General features: G+C 33.3%; 1 protein-coding gene across 1 annotated transcript in view; it reads right to left on the bottom strand.

The window, feature by feature from the left end:
* The window catches only part of LOC123313713 (protein cueball), a 32775-nt gene extending 14907 nt beyond the window's left edge, over window positions 1-17868 (bottom strand). Inside the window, exon 1 of the mRNA XM_044898700.1 lies at window positions 17684-17868. Within this exon, the coding sequence (XP_044754635.1) occupies window positions 17684-17756 (73 nt within the window). The 5' untranslated portion in view covers window positions 17757-17868. The remainder of the gene's footprint in view (window positions 1-17683) is intronic.
* Between the last annotated feature and the right edge of the window lie 843 nt (window positions 17869-18711).

Here is an 18711-nt window from a genome sequence, read left to right as displayed (position 1 = left end):
AAATATAAAACTATATTCCGAAACATTTCTATTCGATAAAAAAGTTTGTGAGACATAACTCTAAATTGCATTTTTCATGGATTTCCAACTGACTGAGTAGATACTCAACCGAGCCGAATTGGAAAAACTGGTGAAGAGAAAAAGTGTTTTGAACTTTTGAACTGAATTTCTGTTTAGATATAAATGAACTCAAAGACTCATCCGGTATTCAACGAAATAATTTGGATGATTGAATAATTAACTGTAACATTTCGAAGTCAATATCAGACTCCTTCATTAGACAGTAATTCAAAAATGTTCACTGAGTAGTCAGGCTTCTTATCCAGAATTTTTTTATAACCGACATCTTTGAAAATCTCATAACACTGATATCCTTCACATGGCAATTTTCGAATACTAAAATTGCGAAAATAATTATCTTGTAGTTAGAAATAGCTAAGACAAGATTTTTTGGGGATTTGGAAGGTTTAGTGCGAGGGACTTTGGGTGATCTTGTAGTTAGAAATAGCTAAGCCAAGATTTTTTGGGGATTTGGAAGGTTTAGTGCGAGGGACTTTGGGTGATGATTCCTCGATGAAAATAAGCAGGGGTAGTTCCTTTACATTTTTTTTCGAAATCGACCTCCCTTCCAAGATACAGTCTTTGCATTGCGATGACGAGTTGACAGTTTTTAACTTTTTTTACGGGTAAGAAACACCGAGTCATAAAACCGAGCATAAAACTATACATAATATGATGCACTGAGTAGATGTTACTCACGCAATTCTTTTAGATCTCATAACATTATTATTAGGGGTCGAAAATAGCAACCCCTTATGATTTTCCTTCAGAAATTGTTTTCGTGGGATATATTTTCGAAAAAAAAAAAAAGTTCTCTTATGGTTTCCCATGGAGAAAGAATTGTCTTTCCAAATTTCTATACAGTCCATACTTTTCGCGGATTAAATAAAAACTTAGCACATAAGTGTTCCATAGAATGACTACCTCCCGCTAAAATATATGCATCAACCCTCTGCCTCATAGACCTTCGTTGTTATTTTCTACCCCTAATAATAAAGTTATGAGATCTAAAAAATTGTGTGAGCAACATCTACTTAGTTCTTCATATTATGTATAGTTTTATGACTCAGTGATTTTTAGAACCCGTAAAAAAATTAAGAACTGTCAGCTTGTCCTCGCCTTCCAAAGGCTGTATCTTGGAAGGGAGGTTGAAATCGAAAAAAAGGAACTACCCTTGCTTATTTTCATCGAGAAATCATCTCCCTAAGACCTTCGCATTTAGAAATCTGAAAAATCCTTCAATTTCAAATTGTACCCTAAGAATGACGTGTTCCAGATATTCGAACAAATTATAAAGGTTTTCTGTAATATAATTTGCAGAAAAGTAATGCATTTCCCCTGTCCTATTCAGAAAAAAAAAAAATTGCTGCAAAGGGGTGAAAAATGTCTCTGCTCCTCCTCCTTTCCAGAGAAGATTTCAATGGGGCGAGTGATTTCAAAAATCAGTCTTCAAATATATTAAGCCTTAGAGGATGCTTCTCCTTAGTGAAATTTGAAATATCGTGTTCCGACTTCCGGTAGATTTTCTTCAATTCAGCAATGAATCGAAAGTGGATACTGGGAAACTCTTCATTGTTATGTGTTCGAATTGCCTATAAAGTTCGTTCTCAGCATTTTATCGATACCGTTGTATAATGCAGAAATTAAGCAAAATAAACATATATTTCGCTATTCGGAATTGGATGTCGTGCCTACGTGACTGGTATCATGTCCTGAAAATCGCTTGCCCTATTCGCCCCATTGATTGTCTTTTAATCTTACACATGCGCCAATTGGACCTGACCACGCGTTTTGTTAAAGAGACTTTGTTTACGAACACTCTAATGAATCATGTGGTGATAATGCAGTTTAGACTATAGAATTCAATACACTTCCCAACGAGAACACGATTAGACTCCTAGTTTCCTGTTTTGCATTGTTATCAGCAACAGTAGGTTCTCTTAAAAAAATTATTACCAAAAGATAATACATTTCCAGAATCTGTAAACGATCAAATGGGGGAAACAAACAAATAATGACAATGACAAATAATTTGAAAATCTCATATCAGTGGGACCCACTGAATCCGGATTTTGTGACCGGGTAAAATTAAAAAGTTAACCATCAATATCATTTTGTTTTTTACCAATATCAAATTTTGCTGTCGAAAAAAAATCGGAGATAAACTGTTCAGTTCATGCGGAGAAATAATTAAAAAAAAATTATTATCGGAAATTGAATGGTAGGTACAATATTCGCTAATTCAACGATTATTTTCCTAGCGCAATGGAAATTTTTACTGAATCATTAATGAATTTTCAATTCGAATATGAATATAATTGTGTTTTTTTTTATTTCGAGCTTTTGCATTCGAAATTACTCTGAGGAAATTTGAAATCGAAAGATATATTCGAGTTGAAGAAATATTAGATGCCAAATTTTTTAGTTTTATAAAACAACAAAAATTTATTGAACCATAAACACCTTGAATGTATTTTGGAATGTTGAGTCTGAATTTCCTCTGGGTTATTTTGAGGATATATAATATGACATATTACATTTATATAATATGTGAATTCATAATCAATTGAACATTCAGAAAATATGAGAAAAATTTTTCATTGCGCCAGGGAAAATGTGGTTTCCAAGACAAGCGTAAACTGAAATGAGGAACAGATAATAAGAAATTTTCTCTACAGCATTCAACTTTTGAATCAGGTTGAATACACAAAATTAATTTTTTTTATAACACATTTTTTTTAATTAATATCCAAGCCTTTGTTCGATAGTTTTTTCAATAGCCCGTGAAAAGTAATATCATCTTGATGGTTCACTTTCATATTTTGTTCAATGAGTAAAAAAAACGCTGGAAATTTCACATGTGAGTGGATATATTACTCTAAAACTCATTGAAACATTCAAACTTTCACCCTACAAATCAGAATTGAAAGAATAATTAGACGCAAGCCTCGAATCTATAAAAAGCGTGCATCAAGTTCGACTGTGAGACGTTTCTACTTGAGATCTGCAAATTGGTATTACGATACTGTTCGATGTTCGATATTATCTACTAAGCTTCAATATTTGTGCAATCTAAGCGTACCAAATTTTTTTCTTATACAATATGAATTAGCATTCAATCAAAAACAATTTTTTTGTATTAACTGGTTCTGAATAGTATTTGAAAAATATCGAAAGAAAACTGGAAAAAGGGATATACTAATGAGTATAGTGTAGTATGTTCACACTATCTTCACATCTACATCTACGAAGTAGAAAAATGTGGAAATGGTGAGCATCTCTTGAAAATAAAAAGTGAACAAAATGTATGCCTAAATATATCTTAACGTCATAGTTATAGCAAATCATTACCCTATACCCTATCCAAATAACAATGCCTTTTAAGTCCGATTTGAAATTAATATTATTTGCGGTCTTCATTTTGCTCAACAATTTCCACTTATTGTTATATGTAATTGGATGAGATATGGTATAATTTTTCAGTTTGATGAAGATTCAGGACCATAAAATCCATTTCTCATATTGATTAAAAAAATTTGCAATTTCAAGTATTCAAATTCAAAACGAAACGTGAGGTGCAAACATTAGCATATAATACCCTTCGAAAATCAATGAAATGACATATTACTGAACTTTCTCTATGATTTTATTCTATCCAATCAAAAACACCTGTAGGGTATCTACCTTTGGACGCCGAGGTGTTGAAATGATGCTGCTGATGGGATCATATTCAGGTTGTAGTCCCAAATTGCTTGATTTTGGCTGTTTCTTGTACCTCCAGGCCAGTTGGACAATAGTTTGTATTTGTTAAACCAGTTGGAAAAAGCATTATTTTTCGTAAATAGCGTTATAAGAAAAATACTGTTTTCCAACGTGTTTCACACAATATTTTTTCTGATTTGTAATAGGATGTTGCTATGAATTGAAATGGAAAGTGTTAAAAACGTCTATACAAACGCGTCCCTGGCAGATTCTTTATAAATCGTCTAGTGGCGGAAATACTTAATTTTTCGATCCGTTACTATGGAAGCAAGTATCGAAGTATCTCTTCATCATCAGTAGCGAAATATTTTAATTTTCGTAACTAGTTACGAAAAGCACCACATTCCGCACTTGTTAGGAATTTTGAACTTTACGAAAATCGAGATCGATAATCCTAGAAGTAGGAGAAATATCCAAAATCAGGCATTTTGGGACACCCCGTAACAAAGTGAAATATACCTACCTACCTTAAAGCTCTCATAAATAGTTTTACATACGAAAGAATGTAATTGACTTTAAACCACGAATAGCTAAGTTTTCCTTTTTGAAAGTATATCTTCATTGGTTCAAACACAACATTTAGTAAAGTTGTGAAAATTGCGATTCCCAAACTGAATCATAAGCAGACAGCGCTGGACTGAAAACATGAAATACCCGAACAAAGTTCGTATTTTGAAATTCAATTCAGTAAGAAACGTAGCGGATAATTCTGCATACCATTTCAATATTAATGACCAATTTTGTACTTGACCTTCTACTATTACGCTAATACTATAAGACAACAAAACACGAAGGCATAATATTTGGAAAAACTGGATTGAAATATTGAGGTATAACATGACCGAAAAATAAATCTTATCATTTAATGAACGATTTAGTAGATAGATGCTCGGAAAACATATTCGTATCTGATCTGTTTGTGAAATCTAAACCTTTCAGTTTTAATTGGATGACGAAAAAGTAGCCTATACGCATTCATTGAAAATCAAACTAAACATATCAATGGAATAAATTTGAGATTGTGATTACATCATTTTACTCCAAGCTGTTCAGATTCTTATCAGCAATTTACAACAACAAATTCTTCACATAACGTTTTGTATCGCTTTTTGAGATGGGGAGAGAAATTTGTCTTTCTTGAATATAGGTATCCCATATGAAAAAACAATTCAGAAGAATAAATTTGACACACAGCTAACGTTAGCCAGATAACACTTACACCTAACAATATTTTGCCTTTTGAATATTTTTCGAATTAGCAAATTGATTTAAGAAATGCTCTTTTAACCTAACCTAACCTGTCTCCGGACTCTTAACCTATGGGGCAGTAGTCTAGTTTGCTAAAGCAGAGCCGACAAGAACGAGAAAAATACTTGACAAGGTACAAAGGCTTGCCTGTGCGTGCATCTCTGAAGCTATGAGAACGTACCAAACGAGAGCACTTGAAGTCATCACAGTTCTCACTCTTCTACATCTAGTGATAAAAAGGGTAGCCTATGAGGCCCTCCTCAAAATATTGAGGGAAGAAACAGATAATGAGAGAATTAAAAGTCACAGAGTCTGGTCCCCTGTAAACCAGTACCTACATCTCTTCAGCGAACACACATCAGCGAACCTTGAGAGGAACTTTGAAACAATGCAATGTAAAAGGGAAAATGGGAAAAGGAATACACTACCCAAAATTCCAAGTTAATTCCATTAAATTGTACAGATGGTTCACAAACCACGACAAGGGCTGGGGCTGGAATATACGGGGCAAGCACCAAGTGTTCACCATCATTCGGCTCATGGTAGAGTGTTTTGCAGGCAGAAATATGTACTTTCAATGGAATGATGCATGGACATAAACTTGGAATGAAACTATCAAAGATATGACATCAATTCTTATAGTCAAGCCGCTATCAAAGCACTGAACTCCTATGTCATCCACTCTCTTTTATGGCTTCCTCATGAGACATTGTGGCCTTAGGAAGCATATGATGAGAATGGGCTTATCAGAAGTTGAAGTGCAGATTATGTGGGGAAGAGGAGGAAACTTATGTTTACCTGGTTACAGAGTGTTTTAGACGAGAAAAAGGTAGCAGGAAATGATGATTTAGCCTTCTTGAAGCCATCCCAGGAACTCTGGAGCTGGAGGGCGAGCTGTAGATGGCGCTGATGGGGGCAGTGAAATATAACCTCTTACCAAACTATAAACTCCTGAAAGTGTGAGTTTTCGATGAGTTCTAAAAAATAAAGAAGATGAAAAATTGGAAAACAACAGAAACTTGAACCACAAACTTATTTTTGATTATCAGTTATGGATTCCGTTGACAGTAGTCTACTTGATAATAGTTATTATGACTGCTTAACAGTTCCACCTCGATAAAAAAATTCAGTATTCAACTGCCAAAATTAGTCTATTGAAGACGAGATCTGGACGATCCGGCATGTGGCACTTAATATAGGGTTTATTATGAATCTGGAATAAAATTCAGAGTTTCCCAACCACTAACTCAAAATAAAGACGCAGACACGCGTTAATTACGTTCCGATTGTACGTCATTGTTTGACAATAAAATATTCTATGTCACTTAGCCGCAACTCTATCCAACAGCTCACGTGTCTCAAAACGTCAACTGAGAGAAATTTGGAGGAAGTTATGATTTCTTCACGGTCGATTCAACAGGCTCATTATTGGCAGTGATAAACCAAAACTGATAACTTTGACTGGACTGTCTTGTTAAAATAAAACACGAGAAGACATTCGATCGCTTTCCTGCATTTCCTTAATTTTTTCGATCCAATTAGCGGATTACCATTTTTATAGGTGGCATTCGATATGAAGGTTATAAATCAGGAATGTATTGTAGGCTAATGAAATGAGAGAATCAATTAATTGCCATTTCCTATAAAGAACCAATAAACACAACAATCATTGGATGGACCTTGATAATGATTGTCTCTCAATATTTTATTTCCATAAAGTTATTGAAATCTATCTATATCTAGATATAAATCAATCGGTGCAGTTGATATACCAGGTGTTGAGAAGGATGCTCGCCGAACAGTTGGAAATGCGGATAAGATGTTAGTGTGCACAATACAGGGAAGGAAGCTTATTAAAAAAAAACCAAATTTGTCTTTCATGGAATGCAGGAAAGTTTAGCATTAATTAGGAAGGACAATATAAGCAAATATAGGTTTGGCATAAAGTGCTCTTCTGATGAGATCTTTCATTACACTTTCCCTCAACTTTGTCTAAACCCATCGTTAATAGCCCAGTATATACCTATAACATAAATATAGAGAGATCTATGTAACTACTGTGGCAAATTCTAGTTTGGTCTAAAGTTTCAAGTTTTAACATAATAGTTTCGAATTCCACAAAAGATAACAATATTGTTTGAAGCAATAGGCTTCAGGTAACAAAACCCAATTACAAGAAAATAGCAAGGAAATCGAATTATCTTTTAATAATAAATAGTAAAGAAAACGCAATAGGATGATTTGACTACATATGGCGACCTTTATAGAGAGAGTAAAAAGGAAAGCACAAAATTCATATCATCGGTATTTACTACTTTGTAGAAAAATGCTCCAACATTACTCTTTCCAATTAAGCAACATTTCATGTATAACTGAGGAGTTTCCCATGTACCCTTTACGAGGGTTGTGGGTAGTAGGTTTTTTTAATGAATACTTCTTGTGCCAAAATGGTAAGAACTTTTATTGCTGAGGATTGTTAGGTATTCGATGGAGGTTTCTAATCAACCTTTCACACATTGATAGGAAGAAATGGTCAAACTTGAAACTAATCGAATTCGAATTTCAATTTTTTTTATGTCAATTACATTCAATCCAGGAGAGAATGAATTACTACCCTCCGCAAAAGGCATGTTTTCGAAACACTCCAAGAACAACAATCACTTCTGAAGATTATATCCCTCAAAATATGTGAAGTACAAATTTTAATTCAATAAGGTTAACAATTTCATTCCTTTAATTGAGAAAAGGTTTATAAAAAAACCCCGTCAATGACCAAATTATCCTGAGCAACAAAAAGGCTATCCATTGCTTACACGAAAAGTTAGGATTCACATTTGAAAATAACAAACCAATCCCTCATCGTAGAGCGAGCAACCCCTCAAATCATACACGAAAGTAAAAAATGGACCTGTTCTACAAAATAGTAAAACTGAAGATTGAAGATATGAATTTTACACCTCACCTTCTACTCACTTTGTATTTTTTTCAACGATTTTGAGGTGAAAAACCTTGCCGATCTGACTTTACTTTTATACTAAACTAGCTGACCCGGCAAACCTAGTTTTGCCATTTAAATTATTTCTAGGGTAGATAATAATAACGAACTCATCATTTTAAATTTTCGATTTACTCGATATAACTTAACTTTTTGTCCAAATGTCGAAAACCTATAAGTACTCTATGATTGCTCGATTGGTCGTAAGAAAAAGGAATGCCTTTTTTTCTGTTCTGTACAATTTTTTTTGGGAATATTTTGTTATATAAACCTTGCCCTAACAATAATAAACACAACAAAAAAAGAATTGTCCAATTTGGTGCGATCGTTTGAACAATAAAGCATTTTGAAGTAAACCATAGATCCTCTTTTATTAATATAGATTAAGCAGCAAATGAAGTGGGACACCTAAAAAATTCCCTAAGTTTGACTAGCTATAACTTCGATATTACTTTGGTTATGCTGGATTTTCATCCCAAGATGCAAAGTATTTCACTGATCTATATAATAATTTCGCCTATGAATGGAACTCATTTTATTTGTAGCTTCTTTTAAAGTGTAAATCTCAGGGAAACAATGGAAGATTCCAAATTTTTTCCTCGGTTTTTCTTATTACATACCTCATATGCACGCCACTGCTTTTGTTCAATTTCATCTCAAAGTATTTCTTTGTTTAAACTCAATTTTTGCTATTGTTTCTCAAAAAAAGATGAATTCCACGAGAAAAACGAAATTTTATAAAATAGCGTTATTTCCATAGCAACACAATGTATCGAGAAAATGACCAAAACGTCTCGATGTAATGACCTAACAATCCACCAACATGAAGAAGAACTCTTCTTCTCAGTCAAGAAAATGCCGAAGAAAATGCAAATTTTTTGCATGTTCGCTTGTGTACAGAAGGAACAGCTTGAAAAAGAATCCCCTGGGCTAGTCGCGTAGAGATAAAGAATTGTGCTCTGCATCATTGGCGAAAAATCCAACATCGACAATGAAATGTCGAAGTTATAGCTAAAATCTCAAAAAAAAGAGGTGATTTCATAAAGTGGCGATATTTCCCTAGCAACGGATTTTATCCGAAAAGTGGCAATATATATTGTCCCATATATCATTCTCAAATTCTTCAACAAAAAACGAAATTTTTTTGCTGCCTTACATTCATACCCTGTACAACAAGAAGAGATTGAACAAAAATTATCCTGTGCATTGGCACAGGACATGAATGACATTGGTCATACAGTCGTAGGATAATGCTTTGCATCTCGAAGTGAAAATCCAACATCATCAAAGTAATTAGGAAGTAATAACTAGCCAAACTCCATTTTTCAGCTGTCCCATTTCTTTTGCTGCTTAGTTTATTTCAAGTTCATGAAATAATAAGAATTGGGCTTGTGAAACCTCAAAAATAATCAGACAAAACCAAAAAAGTCTGAAATGATAATATCCCATAAAATTAATTTCACACATTCGATAATAATTGATATCAAATAAAGCGGAATCATATCAAGTGTATAGGCAAGGTGAAAATATTAACAGGACATTCCCAAGTTCAAGTTCAAGTACGTGCAAAGTGAATGGTTCAAAATTCCAATGCGTTGTCCTATATTTTCAACATACACGATTGATTTCCGGATATTTTGTCGAAAGTGAATGTTCCGGAAGGATTTCAACGAAGAAAATCAGAAACGAGATCAATTTCAACCTTGCGTCAGCCAATTTATATCCGCATAATGAAAAAATTCAAAGGAAAACTTACGACTTGTTTTCAAAGGCTCGAGGAGATAATTCTGAGGTTAGATACGTATTCTGATAACTTTCCTATAGAATTTATGGAAAATAACAAACTATTATAGGCTAGACTTATAATGCAATGATATTGAAGAATTTCAGGCGAGTTCTATTCTTTTTCTAACGGGCATTTAAAGGTAACAGAAACTTGTTACAAATTCATACTTTGGCAATTCTGAATCGAATTATAAATGAAGGTTTAGCACTACTGACCTGATTTCGACTATGAAATAGATTCGAACGTCTATTACAGCAATGAAAAAAAATAATCATTTGAACCGCACCTGCTTTGAATGTGATTTTTTTTATTTGAAAATTTCTTACCAGTATGGTTGCCCATCCAGGTACTGAACACACCCAACGCTTAGCTCCCAGATTTTCGAAAATTTACCATTTGCCACTCTTTTTAGTTGCAAGACTCTAAATGAAAGCATTTTTTCAATCTGTTTTTTGAATACTATTCCTGGAAAGATACAAACAAAGTTTTAACTCAAATTTCCTGTTTTCCTTTTTTTTTCTAAATTCAACCTTACGTGGTGTAAAAAAATATAGTCACCTAAGTGCCAAAGCAAAAAAAAAACATGTCTTTTTCAATGAGATCCCGAAATGGTATACGGCACTGTATTCCCAGCATTTACAAGACCTGGTTTAAGGTAAACCTTTTTTTTAATAGTTTAAGCAACTGAAATGATATTTGCACGCAGAATGCAGTAATCATGTATCAGAAGATGTAGAGCATATATATTAGAGCTCATAGAGACCGTTTTGAACAACTTTTGTAGAACTAATTTCGATAAAACGATATTTTAAAATTGTTATTTTTTCTGGTTTTCTTTCATTATCAAGCACCACAGTTATGGAATCAATATTTTCGAGTGAATTTCAAGAAATGAAGTAAATTATAGCACTTTTGGATTAAAAAAATTCAAAAATACATTCCTATCACAAATGATTCCAATAGCTTTTTTTCTCAAAAGTGCCAAAATCTAATTTATAACTTAAAAATTAAATGAAAAATATAGATTTCCTCACTCTGGAGTTCAATTCTGAAATAAAAAGAGAGAAAATAACAATTTAAGAAAAAATATCATTTCATTAAATTTCACAAAAAGTGTTCCCAGTGGCCACCATTAGTTCAACTTCTAATGAATGATTAATTAATTCTACTTGCATGCCCCATTTCAGTTGGCAAAAGTTTTGAAACAAGGTTTACATTAAATTGATTCATTGTAATAGAAATTTATTCTGTATATATCTAATGCTGGAAATACAGTGATTTATAACCTTTCGGAATATCGATGAAACAGAAACAGCCTTATCTATCTAGTATTGCCACAAAAAAAGTGGCGAAAGGTATAATTTTTTTAAATTTTTGAAAATCTCCAGGACCCATGAACTTTTACTCAACATGTAACATATTTTTCTGAAGCGTCACAAAGTCCTCTAACCGCAAGTATCATATCATCCATTCATTACGCCACACCCTGTATATGTCATAGTCAAAGACTCACCCATTGAAAATGCTCGTTGAAAATAAGACGAAACTGTTTTTTCGGGTATCGTATTACTTGTTAATTTCTTCCGGAATAGAAGCGTTGAGAATTTTGAACCTACACCTCTTTCGTCACAATAAATGAATCTAGAGTAAAAATCCATGAAATTGGAAATGAAAGTTCAAATAGAATTCAAACGAATGATACTAAAATTAGAAACAATGAGTAAACCTGGTGAAAATTGCTATGGATTACTACATTTTGTAATTATATGAATGAATTCCGCTCAAAAATAAATTCACTTTTAACCAATTATCGTCATTGAAAATTAACGGAACACGCAATGAAGCAACAATAGAAATTTTTACGTAACATCGTTACATTCGCGAAAAATATATGGTGTTATCCCTGTCTTACTGAATTTTGATCTTGTAAATGAATTTTCTCAAGAACTGTGCACTCTATTCCGGTCAACTTCAGTACAGCAACAATAATTCAATGCATCCTTGAAATTATTCTTCATAAGGTGCATCATCTGAAACGTATCAATTAATTATATACCTACATTATATATAACAAATTCGTTTCTTCGTATTGCTTGAGATATTTGAACTTTTGTATCTTAGATAAAGCCGGCCATTTTCACTACAATTCTTGTAATGTGAAAAGTTTTTTGATTTAACAAAATTCATTGTTCGATTGCTCTGCTCGAGTATTTTTTTTAATAACAAGAGGTTTTAAATTTTTTACTGAAAAGTGGTGCTTCCTGGAGAAATAACGGAGAGACTTTTTTTGGTTCTAATAGAATAGAAATTGGAGAAATGGATTTAATTTTAAAGCAAGTCACTGTCGTACTATTTTTTTCCTCAAAAATATGTAAATCAATAGCAATATGCACGCACTATAGTTGCTGAAGACGTGGTATTCAACGCGAAAAATTCAAAGAAATCAAAGAATCCGTTATTTATTTGCAATACATTAAACGTATCTTGGAAACGAAGCATTTCCGGAAAAAACCCTTCCTGACAACAAATTACTCAGAGAAGAATATCCTGAATGTTTTCGCAATGTTTATAGAACACTCTGTATATTTGGAATGTTCCCTTAGTAACTGTACCCTGATATATGTGTGCATGTCATTAAAGAACAAAAACTAGTCTACCTGCGAGTCTTCCACCCAATAATGAACCTTTTGAATCGGAAATTGTATATAACCCCCAAAGAATCTTTGTTCTCCAGGCACGTACAGTTTATCAAAAGAATTAAAAAAATTCGTACCGCCTCTGTCCTCAGATCCAAAAAAGATGTGGCTTATTCTTGTTGAGATTCAGAAACCTTCAGATTTAGCACTGTTGCAGTAAAAAAGTTTCGATGATTCAGATTCTGAGATTCCTCTTTATTGTAGGTAGATGCCACAGAAAGTTTTTGGACCAATAAAAAAAAGTAAATTAGTTCTTCTTTCCTGACACATTTCGTTTGATTGTTATTCTCGTCTATTTCGGTGTATAAACTATAATAGAACAATACATGACAACATACATTTCATAGCAATAGATATTTGTATCCACATTATAATTTACTCACTTTGAAAGTATGTTTGAAAGGCAACTATTTTTTTTATATTAAATGTTAACAACAATAGCTTACCTGAGCATCCTGATAAGCTTGACTGAACGCCGTATGTTATGTGTATAAACAATAAAATAAAAAACTGTTTTTTGTATACAGTTTTTTTTGGCAATAAATTTTGATAAAAAATATATGTTTCGTGTTTCATTGGCCGTTTTTCATATCTGATAATCAAAACAATTGAAGATCATACCTGTAACTGAAATGATGAGGAAAAATTTCACGCTTCAGAAGATCCCTCCCTCCTCCTCCACTTCTAAAAAATCAACACCATAACAAATATTTCTCGTCAATTATAAGTTAATTCGATTTAATAAAGAAGCATTTCTTCAGGTGTAATAATATAGACCTTGAAATTTCATGGTGATATTTGGTTACAGTTAAATTCGGTCTAATATGCAGTTCAAATCCGATATTTTTGTTGAGAAATTACACATAAATGTGAAAAAATATGCATCAGTTGAAGGCGAGATTAAATATAACGAATCATGCGTTACATCGCAACCTTGTTATTTTTCTCAATAATGAAACGAATCGTCAATTCGTAGCATTTATACGAAAATGAAGTAATGACTAGACTGAGCAAATGAATAAATTGATTTCGACAAATTTTCGTGATAGTTTTCAACTTTGAACTTGGAAATCAAAATTTTTTCGAATGATTCATTCCAATCGAAATGTGATAAAACGTGCGTCTAGGCGAAATATAATAATAAAATACTTTATAGTTGTAAAATACCCAGTTTAGTAGATGTATTAATATGTGACCCTAAATTACCAACAAAAATTTTTAATTATTTCAGTTTTTTCGTTATTTATTGCAGACTCTACACTTTCTTCTTGAACATAATTTTTCCACTCGCATTTAAATTTAGAAGCAAGAAAGAACCTGAAGTTTTTTCCTGTATTGAATGATTGCTCATAGCTCCCTGTATAGATCAAGTTCGAATCAATGGAATTATTCTACGTACTTTCATTGATGATTATTAGGAGTATTTTTACTCAAACTCTAGATGAATCCCACAGTTTCATTGAACGAATGAGATAACCATCTGTTTATTTAATAGATCGTCACATTCATCTATCATAATCTTCGATTATCGAATCTCGAACTCTGATGGAATTTGAATGCCTATTGACAATTACGCAACAGAAAACATTTTTGCGTATACATCAACCAACAGAAAAATACTATCAGGTTGTGATTCATTAGATAAAAAAGCGTAAAAATAAACGCTCATCGAAATTCATCGACGAGTACGCTATATATATATATAGGTACATCCATATGTAATATCAATTGAAGATTGATTGTATAGTAGGATAACGAGATTGATTTCAATTTCCTCCTGCCACGGTGTTGAAAAATACAAAATTTATAAAATTCCAAATTAATTTTTCAAAGTATATTTTCAAGGAATGAATGACGGAAGAATTTTTTATTTCAATCGTTATACAATATTCTATGGATCACTATCTGAGTCGGGTGTTTTCTTAGTATCATCTAGGCAATTGGACTACATTTTCTAATCAATTTTTACTGACCAGTTCATTGTAGTGAGCGCATTCTTGAATCATTCTTTTGGAAGATATATGGAAGTCATAATCGACTAAGGGTATCTAAGTACTGAACCTAAACAAAAATACATTATGTGATATTCTATCTGGAACTTGAAATTTCAAGGAAATATGAATACAAATTATTTCATACGCACTTTGTTGGATGTTACAGTATGTTTTGTTGGATATGTCCATTAACTTTTCGTTCGATAGCGAAAGAAACACATATGCAGGATGTTTAATATTTATTTTTATTTAAAGAAAAATAATGGCTTATTTCGATTATTAGTATAAACTGTCTTATTGATTAAGCCTGTTTCAATTTTCACCCATATTCACTTCAAAGATTTTTTCTTTAATTAAATTGGGAATTACAATTATATGTCGGGAGTTTTTGAGGGTTAACGACCCCAAATTGGATAATGAAAATCGTTAACTCAACTTGATAGTTACAGAGTTTCAATCTATAAACTAGATCTAGAAGACTGACAGTGTGAAGAAGAAAATTGATTGCTTATTTGAATACATAACTAAAATAATCACCCATCAATGTATTGAACAACCCCGTAGCTGCTCGGCACCACGAAGAATAAATTTATAATTTTTCCAATAATTCCATAAATTCTCTTCTGATGTTTTTTATGGAAATATAAGACATCAAGAAGTCACCTTCTTGGGAGAATTTATTGTATAGAATTATCCTCGGAATTATCCGTCATGTTTAATAATTTATCAAGAATTTTTTTCATTATTTTTTTCTATTTTTCCTATTTTTTTCTATTCTTCCAAGAAGTCACCTTCTTGGAAGAATTTATTGTATAGAATTATCCTCGGAATTATCCGTCATGTTTAATAATTTATCAAGAATTTTCTTCATTATTTTTTTCTATATTTCCTATTTTTTCTATTCTTCCAAGAAGTCACCTTCTTGGAAGGTGAAGGAAAATTTTTTTTCATTTTTACGTTCAATATTATGGAAAAAATACACAATAGAAATTCTAAAATCCTCCCTTGTTATAAGCAGAAGTAAATGGTATACAGAGTGAGTGAGAAGTAACGCACACAACCATATCTTCGGTTTTTAGTGTTTAGTCCGTTTACTTCTGAGGATGAGGGTGTTTTATCAACCCGCTTTTGATTCTAGGAATGAAATTGCTGTGAGGCTTTAGGATGATGAATGTGTCGAAAGCATAATTTTTTTCGTATTGTTGTAATTGATGAATTATTTGACATGAGAATAACAATTTTCACAAAAATTAATGTATGTCTTCGATAATACTTCAAAAAGATCGATCACTCCCATGGGACCTACAAATAAAGAAAAGTTGAAATTCGAATTCAACCATTTCATCCCCAAATGACCAAATTATTCTCAGCAACAAACATTTATTTATAAATAAAATTAAATTGAAATAAATTTATTTATAGATCTCCATCTATACAGGGTGAGTCTTTGACTCGTGCAGATATTTCAACAGTAGATTCTTGAGGTCAAAAGAAACACTTTTTTCCTATACCATTTTTTCCGATTCATCCCCGATAAAAAGATATAGCCATTTTAAGTTTTCATAATGCGGTATGTCGTATGCCACCCCTGAAGAACAAAATTCCCTTCAGAAAAACAAGCTGAATGTATGACACTACACATCTGTGGATCTTTTGAGCAGATTTGCATTCATCCAAAGTACCCAATTTTTCGAATATCACAGATATTTCTTAATGTTAAACATCAAGTTACTCGAAAACAGCGCATTATGCGAGAAAATATGGGGAATACTTTTATTTTACAAAACGTTCGGATATCCATTGGATAGCGTCTCCAACTTCGTTTCCAGAGTTGGGTTCTTTGAATTTTTAGTATTTTTATGGTACGTAATGGTCATAATGAGAAAACTGAAAAACGTGGATGATATCTTGTGGTGGAAAAAGATTAATCAAATAAATGAAAAATTATATTCCGAAATTCATTCCATTGGATAAAACCGAGGATTTTTAATGGTTTTTCAACAGCCTGTATCTTTTGAATTGATCCAATCCGGAAAAAAATGATATCGAAAAAAAGTGTTTCTTTTGGCCTCAAGAATCTAGGTACTGTTAAAATATTGTAAGACTCACCCTTTATATGACACAAAAAGTTACGGTTGCCACTTAAACACTACTCTTCACCCTCCGTAGTGGCTGCATGACAAACCTCACAGCTATAAGATTTTTAAAATGAAAATTGACTTGTTCGCGCACTATTCACTCTGTATATCACAGAACCCCTTTGCCAACTTTTAAGGGATGGGGATGAGGTGGAATAAAGGAAAGGGGTGAATCAAAATGATGATAGTTTTATCTCCAAAATATCTTTCCCTCGAGAATGAAACCTTTAAGAGTTTTTTTATCTGAAGAAGACGACCCTTTGATACATTTCAAAGGGGTGCAACATTTAAACTTTGAGTACTTGATATCGAATCATATTGGTTATATTTCTGTGTTTAAATTATGGTTGTTTCACCATAAAGGCAAAAGGCACCTAATTTTAATAATGATTGTTCATTGCAACACCTTAGTATTGTTTGCCGATCTCTTCAAAGAGAGTCGAGCAATTGGGCCAAACTGCACTTGACACCGAGCCTGACACACACTTCGCATAACGTTTTCACTGACATAAATAAACATTATCTACGTTGTCGACTATGATAATTTTTAAATGAAAGATTAATGAATATTTCAACGACTTTCATGTATTCCCTTAAAAACTACCCTTAAATTAATCGAAACAAGTTCTATTCCGAAATGACATCAACATTAGGTCGTGGCGACTGACTATTTCAGATTTCTGCCAATTTTCCGAAAATTTAAAAATTACGGAAATTGAATGAAAATCGATCCTTACGTCATTAAGCACGTGTTGAATGGAAACGGATCGTGGGATTCGATAAATTATGACTGAATAAAACCGCCTCGACCTACGCAAAGTCAGATCATAATATCACCTTCCAATGACAATCTAGTAGAAAAAATTACATAACGCTGTACTATTCGCCCGCCGAAAATCCCATGCTAAGGTAAACGAACACGGACCTACGTGACTGGGACGGATCGGGCGATGGAGCGGTCGACCCGAGCGAAAGTTCGACCAAAATTCGAAAATTTCACTTACCCCACTCGTGGCCGCCGTCCAGGGCACTGGATATCTTCAGGAATGCGAAAATTGCACATAGTTTAAGTAACATTTTTTCGGGGAGTTGTCGAGAACCGAGGAAATTAAGAAAATCGTGGCTCGATTTCCACAAGGCACATGTGTTCGGTGCGCCGGCGACTAGCAGTGTGCTAGAGTAGAGTTGTTCCTTTCCTTTGGATTTCAGTTGCGATTTCAATAGGAAAAGACAGAGAGGGATTTATGGGTTTTTCGGCGGACGCGACAGAGTGAAAAGACTGCTGATACGACGACTCTCCTTCGATTTGGTGCTCCTCACCATCGGTGGGAAGCAGTGGCGGAGCGTAAAGGTGGGATTGGGAACCGCGCGAATATTTCTCTAATACACTCCTGGACTAATAAAATAACCGGACAAACAAAATGTTCCGCGAATTCATTTCAAAATAAATTTTTGAGGGGAAGTAGTACATACGATTCTGGATTGAGACGATCGACATTGGTTGTTTCACAGATGCTACCCCAAATACGAAAATGTGCCACATCTTTGAGCAACAGCCTGAATTACGAACTGATACAGTTGAAAAATAGAAATTACCACGCTAGAGGTAATATTAGGAATATTGAATAATTTTCAGTTATTCCTGAATTTCAGCGTAATATTGGTATATTATGGCTGTATTCGGGTTCGGCTTTCTGACAGTCCGAGAATTGTTCTAGAACTGCTCAAAACTGTTGCGCCCTAGTATTGAATCTTCCGCGCAGTTCTAGAACCATTCTCGGACTGTCCGAAAGCCGAACCCGAATACACTGAATATAGCTTATATTACTGTGAAAATTATTGCAATAAATGAAGAATTGAATCACCGATGTCACACCGCCGCTATTTTTATCGAAATATGTTGAAAAACCATCAAAAAATGATTGTGAAAACAAGTTTTATAGACACTGAAGTTCAACTCTTTTTTTCTCATAAAAAACAAACTAAATTGAAAAAAAAAGAGACGGGGTGACATCAAGGCGTCCTCCAACTT

The sequence above is a fragment of the Coccinella septempunctata genome, chromosome 1, assembly GCF_907165205.1.
Source record: "Coccinella septempunctata chromosome 1, icCocSept1.1, whole genome shotgun sequence".
Lineage (NCBI taxonomy): Eukaryota > Metazoa > Arthropoda > Insecta > Coleoptera > Coccinellidae > Coccinella > Coccinella septempunctata.
Note: the sequence above shows the minus strand (reverse complement) of the source record. Positions and strands in the feature narration are given on the sequence as shown.